This window comes from Neoarius graeffei, chromosome 12 (assembly GCF_027579695.1).
Source record: "Neoarius graeffei isolate fNeoGra1 chromosome 12, fNeoGra1.pri, whole genome shotgun sequence".
Taxonomy (NCBI): Eukaryota; Metazoa; Chordata; class Actinopteri; order Siluriformes; family Ariidae; genus Neoarius; species Neoarius graeffei.
Window position 1 is genome coordinate 70,734,604 of NC_083580.1, and position 14,837 is coordinate 70,749,440.

General features: G+C 38.4%; 1 protein-coding gene across 2 annotated transcripts; it reads right to left on the reverse strand.

Annotated features, from left to right (window-relative positions):
- Positions 1-1,513: 1,513 nt before the first annotated feature.
- Positions 1,514-13,355, reverse strand: LOC132895035 (vascular endothelial growth factor A). 2 transcript variants are annotated; one of them, XM_060935209.1, is made up of 5 exons: positions 13,237-13,355; positions 5,377-5,419; positions 3,886-4,082; positions 3,667-3,737; positions 1,514-3,207 (listed from the first exon to the last, which is right to left on the reverse strand). In XM_060935209.1, exons 1-5 carry the CDS (start codon positions 13,306-13,308, stop codon positions 3,087-3,089), a joined length of 504 nt encoding a protein of 167 aa, XP_060791192.1. In that variant the 5' UTR covers positions 13,309-13,355; the 3' UTR covers positions 1,514-3,086. The 2 variants fall into 2 exon arrangements, with proteins under 2 accessions (XP_060791192.1, XP_060791193.1); XM_060935210.1 differs by having other exon boundaries at positions 3,115-3,468; positions 13,237-13,351.
- Between the last annotated feature and the right edge of the window lie 1,482 nt (positions 13,356-14,837).

Genomic DNA, 14,837 nt, shown 5'->3' on the forward strand with positions numbered 1-14,837 from the left:
CACTTTTTTGTTTTTTGTGGGTATGATAGAGTCTGTGCAAAAATTGATGTAGTCAGATATTGCTTCTACCTGTTCATTTATATCGTCACAATTAAAAACGTCCCAATCTGTGCACTCAAAACATCCTTGTAGGGTCATTATACTCTCACTGTCAGTTTATGGGTCAATAAATTCATGCCAAGATTTCATAGTGTTAAAAAATGCTGTGTAGAACTTGAGAATTATCCCAGATAGCAATACTGATCCAGCACTGGCTGCAACTCCATCATTTTTTCAGGTCAGAAACATTTACCTTTTAAAATAAATGTCTAAGTAATTTTGAAATTATGTTAATATTCATGCATTAAATAAATAAATAAATAAATAAATAAATATAGTATTTCATATGAGCTGCATTTCAACAACATAGAAATGTTTAAAATACAGGCATTTAACAGATGTTCTTATCCACAGCAACGTACAACTAAAATTGACAGGAAGCTACACCAATGTAGGAAACCACAAAAACATTGATTATGCTTAAAGCACTTTTGATGGAAATCTTTAGAACAAGTAAAAGATTTAAACGAGATCTGACAAAAACACAGAACTGATAAAGCGCTTCTGTTCTGAGTCACAAGTTATACCACAAACAAACACACTGCTAGATAAGCCTAATCATCTACAAATTCTGACTATTTGATTTAGTTCACTTCAGAAAGGGAATTAAAATTCAACACAAATAAAGCAGTATAAAGTTTTCCCAGTCTTCAAAATTGTATTTAATCAACACCAAAGTACTTAAAAATACTTCATTTATTTCAGAAATGAATATGTGTAATGCAAAATGAGATTAAAAATAGAATTAAATTTTTAAAAATATATCAAATTAATGATTCTTGAGGATTTGGATAAAACAAGTTTTAATTTTAAAAATAAAAAAATATATGTAAATGTTAAGAAATACAAACATATAGGTTTATAAACAAGGTCTTTTCAAACAAGCAATATTTCAGTGCAATCTCCTGATTTAGTAATTTTATCCCCCCCCCCCGAGGTGACAGTGCTAATCACTGCACCACTGTGCTGCCCCAGTTTTTTTTTTCTTAAAATATGCATTTTTTTCCCCTGTCATTACTTTTTGCCAACACATGTCAAGAAAATACAATGCTAATTTTTCCTCTTTATGTATTTAGTCTTATATAGACTTGGTGCTTTGAAATAATTGTAGCTAGACCATAAGCATGTTGTTAAATGTTATTCAAGTCTGTTCATTTTTTAAATACATTATTGTTCTGGCTGGACACCACCCAAATTGATAAAGCACATAATCAGTTTTTCCCTTTAGCGAATCAGACACAAGGTATGCCACCACTCTTGCGAGAGCAGTTGGGGTGCCTTGCTCAAGTGTACTTCCACCAGTCATGCTGGTCCAGGGAATCAAACCAGCAACCTTTTGGTCCCAAAGCTGCTTTTCTAACCATTAGGCCATGGCTTCCTCTAAAATTATTCATTACATATACAAAATAACACATTTTGGACATATTTTTTTTTATTGTAAAAGACACAAATTTTAGTTCCATCTGATAATAGTAGCAGTGGCCTAATTACAACAAACAGTTCCAACCTTTTCACCATTCAGCCATTGCTTCCTTGCTTAACAACTTTAACAATTTGGTACAGTAAATAAATGTCATGTGCACTTTATCTTTCTGTAAATATTCACAATGGAAAACAGCAAAATACAAACTTCAGTACAACTGCAATTTTTCAGCATAGACATCAGAAAACACACCAGAAAAAAAAGTCAGCTTTATCAGGAAGTAGATGATTAATATGCTCCTCCTCAATTGAGTCCATGACTTTAGCAGACATGTGGTAGATCTCCCATGTCCTGCTTGCACGATTTGGTGATGACGGCTCCATCAGTTTGACCAGAATATCTTCAGCTAGTACAAGGTATATACTGTATCCTTCCCACTTGGTTTTGGAAGCACGTGTTGGAAGGTGGAAAAACTTCACTTGAACATCAACAGATTATGATAATCTCTTGTCTGAGGACAACTGATTGTGGTTACCAGGATATCATATGTCATTTTGCAGACACTCTTATCCAGAACAACATACCCAGAGCAACCTGAGGTGCAGTTGGAGTTAGATGCCTTGCTCAAGGGCACTTCAGCCATTCCTGCTGGTCCAGGGAGTCAAACCAGTGACCTTTTGGTCCCAAAGCTGCTTCTCTAACCATTAGGCCATGGCTTTGTAAAAGTTCAAGTTTGTCCAAAATACTGACAATCATAGGATGATCAAAAAACAAACAAACAAACAAACAAAAAACCCAAGTGCCTGGAGGCAGGATCATGAGTCTGTAAAAATTAAAGAGCTCTATTGCTTGGTACTGTCAATTATATTCCAGTTCTAACAGTAAAGCATGGGCAAGAGCAAATTTATAAAAAAGTCCAATAAAATGAAATAAATATTAAATAATTAAATCAAGCTCTGTACTATATTGTGTCTGAAACCCAAAGTGGTGTTTATTTGAAACATGGGGGCATTTTTTTTTTCTTTTTTAGAACTCAATTTACATCGGAGTTCACCTGCATTTTAACCTGCTATAATTGTGAGCATTTTGGATGGGTTGTTTTCAAAACATTTCATGGTTCGTGTTGGATTTAAGTCCTAAGTATTATGAAATCTCATGAAAGGTCAAGTATTTCAGGAAAGTTCTTGGTTCACCCTGTTTGTGAATTTCAAATCAGGTGTATGGCATGTACGTATGCACGTGTGCAGAACTGAGTTAAGCTGCATTCTAACAGTTCAATATTATGAAGGCTAATATACATCCAACGATGCACTACTTCTGACAAAAACCATTAAAGATATCAATGGAGGTTAACTAGTGTTTTATATGGGTTGGAGTAGAATTTATTTATAAAAATGAATAAAAACTGTGAGTCAAATTTACTTGGTGCCATCTAAATTTGATTTAAAATACACTAGTTAAGAGTATCTTGTGTGGAAATTGTTACCATGCTTTTCTTGAGTAAATTTCACTGATTTTTTTTCCTTTTTTTTTAGTGGACAGGTAACAAATCAAACAAATGGCTTTAAAAAAAAAAGTAGTTCTCAGTAACTGCTTTATGCTGTTCAGAGCTGGAGTTTATTGCAGGAAAACCAGGCATGAGGTAGGAATTAATTAAACTAACACTCACTTTTTGTACACTGCATCTGGAAGTGATAAGATATGCAAGTGTATAGGTTCAGTACAGACACAGCTTACTCTTGTTTATTTACAGAACTGTTAATATAAAATATATTTCTCTCCCTCCCTAATTATAGGTACCACATTTGAAAGTGCAGACTGAAATCTGTATTTTAAATACTTTAAATACAACAAAATAATTAGAATATATCAAAAATTCAAGTTAAAATTATTAAATTATGCTCCATAAAAGGAAGTTAGTCTAATTGCTGTTATTCTTCTTGCAGCTGTTAAAAAAAATAAAAATAAAAGTGAAATTAGAGCCAAATGCATGGACAATACAAGATCTGTCAATTTAAAAAAATAAAAAACATGCAACAGAAATTAGAATAAGAAGTAATCATACTTATTGTCTGTTTCTAAGGGATTAAGGTGATAAATGTAATGTGGTGATATTCCTGTGTGTCTTTATGAATGTTATTTACCTGCATCGAATGTGCTTCACAAACGGCAACACAATTAGTTCTACTGTATTATTCGAGTAAATGCGGCGCACCTATTTAAAAAAAAAGAAAAACCCACCACACACACACACACACACACACACACAGCATATAGTTTGGGGATAAGATTAAAGTATGAGCTCTGAGTCAATAAAATTGAAAGAATCAGGACAATGCATCTTGATGCTGTATACGACATACCTCCAATTTGACTGTATGATTTTTATTAGACATACACGTGCACGCCTCATCAGAACAGCAGCCCAAACACCGTTGCACTGGCACACAACTAGGCACAATCTTGTACTGCATCTCCTCTGGAAATTCATCATGAACCTTGATTAAAGCTTCTCGAGGTTGGCACAAAGTTTGACGTATCAGGTCCAACACACTCTTTTCTGAAGAATACAAAGAAGGGCAAATTCAGTTTCCATGTAGAAGACATGCAGTTAGGTTAACTGGCTACTCCAAATTGCCTGTAGGTATGAATGTGTGTGCGCACAGAAAGGAACTGCCCACCCTACTGCTGCAATTCTGGCCAAGCCACTCAAACATGGTCCACCTCAAGCCCAGATTGGGTTCGGTAGTAACAACGATGATAACGGTTACTTCCATGTCACTAAGTAATCTCACACTGATTCCATGAATATAAGTTCAGTGTACTTCAGTGGTCACCAAATATAAAAATAGAATTTTGGGAAGTGGTGGTTTGGGAGAGACGCAGCATGCAGTTGACAAAATTTAATTTCCCAGAGTTGAATTTTGCTAAACAACCATCTTAATCCCTCTGTCTGGTCTGAAAAATATCCAAGTACATCCTTATAAGTCATGTAGCGTTATATACTGACCCGAGGAAGGGGGGGGGAGCTCACTAATAATTTGTTGGACCACCTTCAGCTTTGATTACAACATGTATTTGCCATGGCACTGCTTCAACAACTTTATGCAACATCACAATACTTATTTCCATTCAGAGTTGCAGGGTTTTGCCAGATCTTGTCTCGACAAGAGTCAAACCACTAAAATTTTCTCTAGCACATCCCAAAGACTTTCAGTGGGGTTAAGGCTGGGACTCTGTGGTAGCCAATTCACAGGTGAAAATGATTCTTCACACTCCCTGAACCACTCTTTCACAATTTTCAACCCTTTTATTTTATCTCCTTTGTTGGCTTGAGGCAGGCCAATAATTTGACCCTTCTGAAACACCGTAGCATCTTTTCCATGACCATAGGATACATCTTCCAACATGATTGTTTAAGAAATGAGAAGCTACTCACTGCATCAGTTAGGGTTAAAAGAATTATTGCCAACTGAAGAAAAAAAATCAGTACAGTAATTACCCAAGAGACTTTGATTAGATATTTGCTTCTTTAAATCCAAAACCGGCAACTCCCACACCCCTCCCCCTCAGCAGCATATATAGCAATGAAATGTTGTAATTCACTTAATATATAGCTGGTGTGGCTTTGCAATTATTGATGCTGCATAACAAGTGAACATTCCAGACCTACTGGAATACAAACTGCAACACTAACATGAATATATTATATTAAGATAATGCACAAAAAATTATAACACTGTGATAAAGTCACAGTACCAGCTAGAGTATTTCTTCAGACATCTATTAAAATCAAGGTATTAGTATACGGCATGCTGTATTAGTTCCCAAACCAAATCTCAATGTGTACATACCTCCATTAGTCTCCAATTTCTCCCTAGTATTGCCGTTAGAGCCCTAGTTGAAGAGAGAAAAAAAATGCACATTTAATAAGACATGGGAAGCTGATTAAAAAAATAAAAAAATAAAAATTTGCAACATGTTACTAAACTAGCTCTCATTTTATGTTGTGGTATTCTCTGCGCAAGTGTGTGTTCATGCACATAATTGATTCCAGATGCTCCTACAGTTCAATCACTCCCTTCTCTAGTCATTCATCCATCTTCAGTAACTTTTTGGATGGATCTAGAACTAATCCTGGGAGCCAGCAGCAGCTTGTAACCATATATTTTAGTATGGCTGGACAAAATAAATAATTTTGTTTGAGGCTATGTCCAAGTTGAAAGTCTGATGCTATAAGTTACTACTGAATGAATTTTCAGAGCAACCTTGTAATAAGAAGTCAACACTTGATAAGACTTGAATTTACAAACTAAATATGTACACCAATTATTTTTATCATGGCTTTATTTAAAATCAGCGGTTATAATTTTATAAGTAATTGGTACAATTATGTTTTCTGGATGCTGATCATTGTTTTCCAATGGCACATTAACAACCTAGGTTATGTAGTTAGACAACAGTGAAGAATAAATCTAGCTAATCACATTCTTTCTAATCAGGAAAAGGACAAAACTAAACAGAGGTCACTAAAAACATGGCAGTGTTAATAAACAAAAGAAATTTTTTAATGTTTTTGGATGAAAACAAATACAAATCATTGACCAACGACAACCCCGATTCCAAAAAAGTTGGGACAAAGTACAAATTGTAAATAAAAACGGAATGCAATAATTTACAAATCTCAAAAATTGATATTGTATTCACAATAGAACATAGACAACATATCAAATGTCGAAAGGGAGACATTTTGAAATTTCATGCCAAATATTGGCTCATTTGAAATTTCATGACAGCAACACATCTCAAAAAAGTTGGGACAGGGGCAATAAGAGGCTGGAAAAGTTAAAGGTACAAAAAAGGAACAGCTGAAGGACCAAATTGCAACTCATTAGGTCAATTGGCAATAGGTCATTAACATGACTGGGTATAAAAAGAGCATCTTGGAGTGGCAGCGGCTCTCAGAAGTAAAGATGGGAAGAGGATCACCAATCCCCCTAATTCTGCGCCGACAAATAGTGGAGCAATATCAGAAAGGAGTTCGACAGTGTAAAATTGCAAAGAGTTTGAACATATCATCATCTACAGTGCATAATATCATCAAAAGATTCAGAGAATCTGGAAGAATCTCTGTGCGTAAGGGTCAAGGCTGGAAAACCATACCGGGTGCCCGTGATCTTCGGGCCCTTAGACGGCACTGCATCACATACAGGCATGCTTCTGTATTGGAAATCACAAAATGGGCTCAGGAATATTTCCAGAGAACATTATCTGTGAACACAATTCACCGTGCCATCCGCCGTTGCCAGCTAAAACTCTATAGTTCAAAGAAGAAGCCGTATCTAAACATGATCCAGAAGCGCAGACGTCTTCTCTGGGCCAAGGCTCATTTAAAATGGACTGTGGAAAAGTGGAAAACTGTTCTGTGGTCAGACGAATCAAAATTTGAAGTTCTTTATGGAAATCAGGGACGCCGTGTCATTCGGACTAAAGAGGAGAAGGACGACCCGAGTTGTTATCAGCGCTCAGTTCAGAAGCCTGCATCTCTGATGGTATGGGGTTGCATTAGTGCATGTGGCATGGGCAGCTTACACATCTGGAAAGACACCATCAATGCTGAAAGGTATATCCAGGTTCTAGAGCAACATATGCTCCCATCCAGACGACGTCTCTTTCAGGGAAGACCTTGCATTTTCCAACATGACAATGCCAAACCACATACTGCATCAATTACAGCATCATGGCTGCGTAGAAGAAGGGTCTGGGTACTGAACTGGCCAGCCTGCAGTCCAGATCTTTCACCCATAGACAACATTTGGCACATCATAAAACGGAAGATACGACAAAAAAGACCTAAGACAGTTGAGCAACTAGAATCCTACATTAGACAAGAATGGGTTAACATTCCTATCCCTAAACTTGAGCAACTTGTCTCCTCAGTCCCCAGACGTTTACAGACTGTTGTAAAGAGAAAAGGGGATGTCTCACAGTGGTAAACATGGCCTTGTCCCAACTTTTTTGAGATGTGTTGTTGTCATGAAATTTAAAAATCACCTGATTTTTCCCTTTAAATGATACATTTTCTCAGTTTCAACATTTGATATGTCATCTATGTTCTATTCAAAATAAAATATGGAATTTTGAAACTTCCACATCATTGCATTCCGTTTTTATTTACAATTTTTATTTTGTCCCAACTTTTTTGGACTTGGGGTTGTACCTATGATATAAAAACTAATGAGATGCCCAACGATGTCATGGTTCACACTAGAAAAATCTAGTTCAAGCTGGGAACCAACTTTTCAGGTTCTGAACCAATTAATTTTTGGTCGAAATGCTCCAAATAGTTCAAAATTCATTCAGTGCATGAACCAGAACGGAGCTTGTTCCCTGTCGGTGGAAAAGGGGTAGCCGAGCAAGCAAGAGGCAGAGTGACTTCTGCCCCAGTGGGCTCCTATTAGCACTTGATGTAGTTCCAATTTTTGACCACTAGGTGCAATGACTACCAAACTAAGCAGGGCACTGAGCAGACTAGAAAGGTGCCAAATATACATGGATAGGTAACCAACACAAAATGACCTTACAACATTACATGAAATAAAAATGAGGTGTAGGTAGGCTTAGTAAGAAGTTGGCTTTATGTGTTACATATACATTATAGCACAGTGAAATTCCTTTCTTCACATAGCTTGTTAGGAAGTTGGGGTCAGAGTACAGGGTCAGCCATGATACGACACCCCTGGCAGAGCCTTACTCAAGGGCCCAACAGTGGCAAATTAGCAGTGCTGGGGCTTGAACCTCTGACCAGTAACCCAGAGCCTTAACCTTTGAGCCACCACCAGGTACTGTAGTTAGCATTATGCTGCAAGTTTCCTAGCTAGAAAAGGTTACTTGTTACTGACTCTTTCACAGTAAGCATTAAATTTTGTAATTTAGTGTTACATACAGCCAGCAAGATTACATAAAAAGTACTCAAGTTTGATATCTAACATTCGCTAGTATCAGATTTTAGATAAAAGTAGTTTTAAAAAAAAGATGCTAGAGGTACGGCATATTAGGGCCATTGTAGGTTAAAAAAGTGGGGTAATATTTAATCACACATTTACGACTTTAGTTTCAGAAAACATCCAAGTTTTTTCCTAGTAAAGTGAATGACTAATCTCGTGAATTGAGTTCTTCCCCCCACCTACAAATGGTCCTAATACACCGTTATATAAACGGGCTAGTTTTAGCAGTTAAATTAAAGGAATCAGATTGCTTGCCAAACTTGGCCCCATGTGCACACTTCGAAAAAGTGCCAAGAAGTTTTGGAAGACAAGTGTGGCAAATGTTATTAAATACAACATAGAAATAATTTTGGGCGGCACGGTGGTGTAGTGGTTAGCGCTGTCGCCTCACAGCAAGAAGGTCCGGGTTCGAGCCCTGTGGCCGGCGAGGGCCTTTCTGTGTGGAGTTTGCATGTTCTCCCCGTGTCCGCGTGGGTTTCCTCCGGGTGCTCCGGTTTCCCCCACAGTCCAAAGACATGCAGGTTAGGTTAACTGGTGACTCTAAATTGACCGTAGGTGTGAATGTGAGTGTGAATGGTTGTCTGTGTCTATGTGTCAGCCCTGTGATGACCTGGTGACTTGTCCAGGGTGTACCCCGCCTTTCGCCCGTAGTCAGCTGGGATAGGCTCCAGCTTGCCTGCGACCCTGTAGAACAGGATAAAGCAGCTAGAGATAATGAGATGAGATGAATAATTTTAATACGATGTGTCTCTTCTTTGTGCGCACGTGCGGTAGGAAAGTGAAAGACTGTGTGACTAAATGTTCACCCCAATGAACCTGGAAAATACATGCAGTGTGAGTCATACAGCTTCACAGATTTCCCAAACAAAACACCAAAGACACCATTTCCAGAGAACATGTGGCTTTAACTGGAATGGCAAGTCAAACAAAAATTTGAGACGAATCCAGTCAAAGCAAAAGAAGGCTAAATTAAACAGGAAACCACTTCAAGGCACTGATATTACTGTACCTGGTAGTGTAATAGTGTAATCATGACCTGATAGGAGTGGAATTGTAAGTGGAGGTGTAAAAATGATGCATGAAAATAATGATTTCCATTAAGAGTCACTTTTTTAAACTAGTTTTATAATGCGTTTTAAACCGAATATACATACAATTCAGCCCAAGTGGGACACCCCCTGTGCCACCCTGTTTTGACTGATATACTGTACAAATAAATTATATACATAAGGGTGCATCAAATCAAACCATTTTTTGCACTGTTTATTGAAAATGGGTATAAAATTATAATCTTTTTTTTTTACAGCACAGCAAATGTATTCATTTTTGTCCACATAAGTGGACAAAAGTCAACCCACCCACCCAGAATACATCTTAAACCAGCAGTTCCCAAAACTGTTGTTAACTGAACCCCTTCATCCCTAATCATTTGCCTCCTGGAGATTTCAGGCAGACCAAAGTTAAAGAGGAACGTTAACTTGTTGAAAATCTTAAAAAAATAAAATAAAAAACACCCACCCCTAATCTGCTTTTATTGCTCTTATAAGCTACACAATCTTCCCTGAAACATTCAGGAAAACATTGTCTTTTAAATGAAAGCTGGCATCATGCTTTCCATGGAGAGTTTTTTTGTTTGTTTGTTTTTTTAAAGTACGTCTCACTGTACTTACAAAACACTTCCTCGTTTGGAACTTCTGTTGTCTTATTTGTGCTTCAAATGTTCTTCCACTTGTGTTTTAGTGAATACAGTGAAAATGGACAGATGTCAAGATGAAGACATTTTTGGTCATGAACACCAATTACTGAGCTAACATTGTAGTTTATGTTTAATTCTGGACATAAGTAGTCAAATTACGCAGAAGTAATTCAAATAATTACATTTTGAGTTACAAGGGTACAATAAAACATCTCACCTCATCTCATCATCTGTAGCCGCTTTATCCTGTTCTACAGGGTCGCAGGCAAGCTGGAGCCTATCCCAGCTGACTACGGGCGAAAGGCGGGATACACCCTGGACAAGTCACCAGGTCATCACAGGGCTGACACATAGACAGACAACCATTCACACTCACATTCACACCTACGATCAGTTTAGTCACCAGTTAACCTAACCTGCATGTCTTTGGACTGTGGGGGAAACCGGAGCACCCGGAGGAAACCCACACAGACACAACATGCAAACTCCGCACAGAAAGGCCCTCGCCGGCCACGGGGCTTGAACCCAGACCTTCTTGCTGTGAGGCGACAGCGCTAACCACTACACCACTGTGCCGCCCTACCCAAATTCGTAACCCAGCAATTTCTAGAATGTATGGCTGAACTCTGCGCCCATGGTTGGCTCTGCTAACCAATTTACTGGTATGATTTTAAAAGAGGGAGGCACGGTGGTGTAGTGGTTAGTGCTGTCGCCTCACAGCAAGAAGGTTCTGGGTTCGAGCCCCGTGGCCGGCGAGGGCCTTTCTGTGAGGAGTTTGCATGTTCTCCCCGTGTCCGCGTGGGTTTCCTCCGGGTGTTCCGGTTTCCCCCACAGTCCAAAGACATGCAGGTTAGGTTAACTGGTGACTCTAAATTGACCGTAGGTGTGAATGTGAGTGTGAATGGTTGTCTGTGTCTATGTGTCAGCCCTGTGATGACCTGGCGACTTGTCCAGGGTGTACCCCGCCTTTCACCCGTAGTCAGCTGGGATAGGCTCCAGCTTGCCTGAGACCCTGTAGGACAGGATAAAGTGGCTAGAGATGATGAGATAAGAGATTTTAAAAGAGAAGCTGGAGGAAACCCACATGGACACACTACATTATAAGCATTTAGCAGACGCTGTTATCCAGAGTGATGTACAAGTTCAACAATTTATTTTTTTACCTAATCTGCATGTCTTTTGAAGTGGGAGGAAACCCACACAGATATAGAGAGAATATGCAAATGCTACACAGAAAGACCCCTTCAGCCGTGCGGTTCGAACCCAGAACCTTCTTGCTGTGAGGCAACAGTGAGCAGCACTACACCACACACAAAGAACATAGAATTAAAGTCCACCTGGACAGTAAACCAAGTTCAGGATAGAATCACTGCACATTACTGTCAAATCCATTCAGAGCTCTTTGGTGGGATTGGATTCAGCCTGACATTTTTCAGCATTTACCTTGGATATAAATAATGTCTGTGAAATCCATATAAATAGAAACAATTTGCATGCCTCAAAGGAAAATAAAACAGAAGCCAATCCAGTTGACTCATTCTTACACCATCATGACTCTCGTTTTCACCAGAGTCATAGCTTCCTGCATTTGATTACAGATAGCAAAGAACTGTTTAAAAGTCAGTCATACTGACTGAGACAGTATTACTCCCACTCTACTTCTGAATTTGGTCAGTGTACATGTTACCAGGCAAATTATGAATAACCGTCCTTGGATTGCAGTATACACTGGCTGACATGTATTTTCCTGTATATGTGACAACTAGACAAATCAGGATTGTAATTGAGGGGGGAAATAAACTTTAAACATCTTTTTGCTCGCACAACCTTCAAAACACATTGCATCTCAGTATGTGGAGTGAAATTGTGGAACAGACTGTCAGGGGGGCTGAAGCAATGTCCAAGCATGAGTATATTCAAACAGCGGTACAAACACATGGTATTCACTAGGTACAGGGAGGAAGAAGGGTGGGACGAGCACGAGGGTTTTTTGCACATATTTTTATTTCCTTTTTTTATTTTCTATTTTGTTGGTACAGGCAAATATGTTTAATTACTTGTGTTCAGGAGTATGTGATTTAAAAATAGTAAATAAAAATAACAATAAAGATATAAAATATCTCATTCATCTCATTATCTCTAGCCGCTTTATCCTTCTACAGGGTCGCAGGCAAGCTGGAGCCTATCCCAGCTGACTACGGGCGAAAGGCGGGGTACACCCTGGACAAGTCGCCAGGTCATCACAGGGCTGACACATAGATACAGACAACCATTCACACTCACATTCACACCTACGGTCAATTTAGAGTCACCAGTTAACCTAACCTGCATGTCTTTTGGACTGTGGGGGAAACTGGAGCACCCGGAGGAAACCCACGCGGACACGGGGAGAACATGCAAACTCCGCACAGAAAGGCCCTCGCCGGCCCCAGGGCTCGAACCCGGACCTTCTTGCTGTGAGGCGACAGCGCTAACCACTACACCACCATGCCGCCCGATATATATATATATATATATATATATATATATATATATACACACACATACACACAGGAAGTAAATAGTATTATTAATTAATTGGAAAGGGGGTAGGATTAAATAAGCTAATGCTTCTTCCTACTCCTTTTCAAACATGTTAAGTTAATATTGTTTCCATTGTTTTTAATTGAATTAAGTGTTTTTATTTGTTCTTTTGTTTTTTTTCTCGTTTTGTACTACTTTGACATGTTTGAAATAAAGCCTTCATTCATTCATTCATTCATTCATTTGCTCCTGTCCAAAAAGCGATCTTCAAATTATCACATGAACACCAGTGTGCAGTAGATTAACACCATAATAGCAGATAAAACATCAGTGAAAGTCTATAGGACCCACAAAAGAAAAGAGAAAAGAAAACAAATAAGCACCTGAAGTCAAATCTTGACATTTATCCGTTAAAATAAATATCTGAATAAATAGGATAAGGCATGTTTTATAGTCCTGACCATCCATGATGCATTATTTTATCCTACCTGACATTTGACCCCACAAGTTTGAAGGGCAAGGGTGATGACAAGAAGCAGCCAAACCAACACCTGCGACATGATCACTAGCTCAAGACCAAATGAAACTTCAGATCGAGAGAGAACTTCACAGTGAGAAATACTCATGACAAAAAGGCACGTAGGCTTCCCAGCAGATGATGTATGGACTTAGTCAGCTTATGATCAAACTCCAAACTTATTTGACCCCTTACTTTTTGCCGTGTAGAATGGCATATCAGCAATGCACCCTACAAGGTTAGGTAGCAGGATAGATTAATTAACCTGGTTAATTCCTTTGCAGTGGCAGTTTCGATATCGTCTAATTCCCAGGTTGCTAACCTTGGTCCTGGAATACCCTGTCCTGCGTGTCCATTGCTCCTAACACACCTGATAAAGCTAATCAGCTAATTAACCTGAATTGAAGTATGTTAGAAATGGGAAAACACTAAATAGGGTGTCCGTATATTGGTTTTCAAAATAGAGGACACTGGGGGGCAGGAGGGCAGCCAAATCAGACAGCTAAATCAGACAGCTGGTAACTTTCGAAGAGACAGACAACTAGTTGAATTTGAAACAACTGACCAACCCTGGTTATGTCGAATCCCCTCTGGTGCGTCACATTTTATTATAAGTTATAGCATTGGGACAATGTCTCAGTAGCTTATAGCCAAACAACCTCCTTTCACTTCAACTTATTTACCTTACTTTACAAATAAAATCAATACAAAGCAAAAAAAAAAAGGTAAAAAGAAAAAAAATCTTTAACATTAAAAAAATGCATACTTTTTTTTTTTTTACAGAGTAAAACAAAAATTATGTGGAAGTTGCCAGATGAAGTCCACTTTTTGACTAGACACTTTTCAGTCCTCTTGGTGTGGTGGGTCCAGGTATACTATACTTCCCTTGAAGCAAGAAAGTCTTAACCAAACAGGTTTATTTATTAATTAATAATGCTCAGAAGCCTCTTCAGTGATTCATTTCCGCTGTCCATTGCTTTTACGTCAGTGAGGAAAAAAACAGAAAACATTCGCACTGAAGTGATAGTGTCTCACTGTGAGAATGAAATCGAGACGTCTTTTGGACCTTCCTGAATATAGAAGAAAATGGAATTTATTTTCTATAATTCATCTCCGCATTTACATTTGAGTTTAAGCATTTTTTTTTTATCCCCCAAAAAGGACATGTCCAGAACAAAGAGAATGCATGATCACAATAAAATGTGACGCACCAAAGGGGATTAGACATAACCAGGGTTGGTCAGTTGTTTCAAATTCAACTAGTTGCCTGTCTCCTCGAAAGTTAAGTCTGATTTGGGTAGTCAGACTGACTATTTTTACCATGCTTTTGTTTGTGATAGCTCTACTTTGGTCCCATGGGCCGTTTTATACTGGGGGGGGGGGGGGAATGCATTTTCGACCCCTTGTATCATATAACGACGAAAAAACAAGCAATTAAACAGATAATCAGTGCAAAAGAAAATACTTCGAAAAAGTTAATTAAGAAAAGCTTTTCTATTTGGTGCACAATAGTGGCATCTAGTGGTCAAAAGCATGAAGTTCAGTTAATCTACTACTGTATGCTAATGGAGG

Coding starts and splice junctions, on each gene's coding strand:
- LOC132895035 (XM_060935209.1), bottom strand. CDS start 13,308: ATGTCGCAGGTGTTGGTTTGGCTGCTTCTTGTCATCACCCTTGCCCTT. Junction 4,083..5,376: donor GAAATTGGAGACTAATGGAG/GTATGTACACAT, acceptor TGTATTCTTCAG/AAAAGAGTGTGTTGGACCTG. Junction 3,208..3,666: donor GTGAAGCACATTCGATGCAG/GTAAATAACATT, acceptor TATCACTTCCAG/ATGCAGTGTACAAAAAGTGA.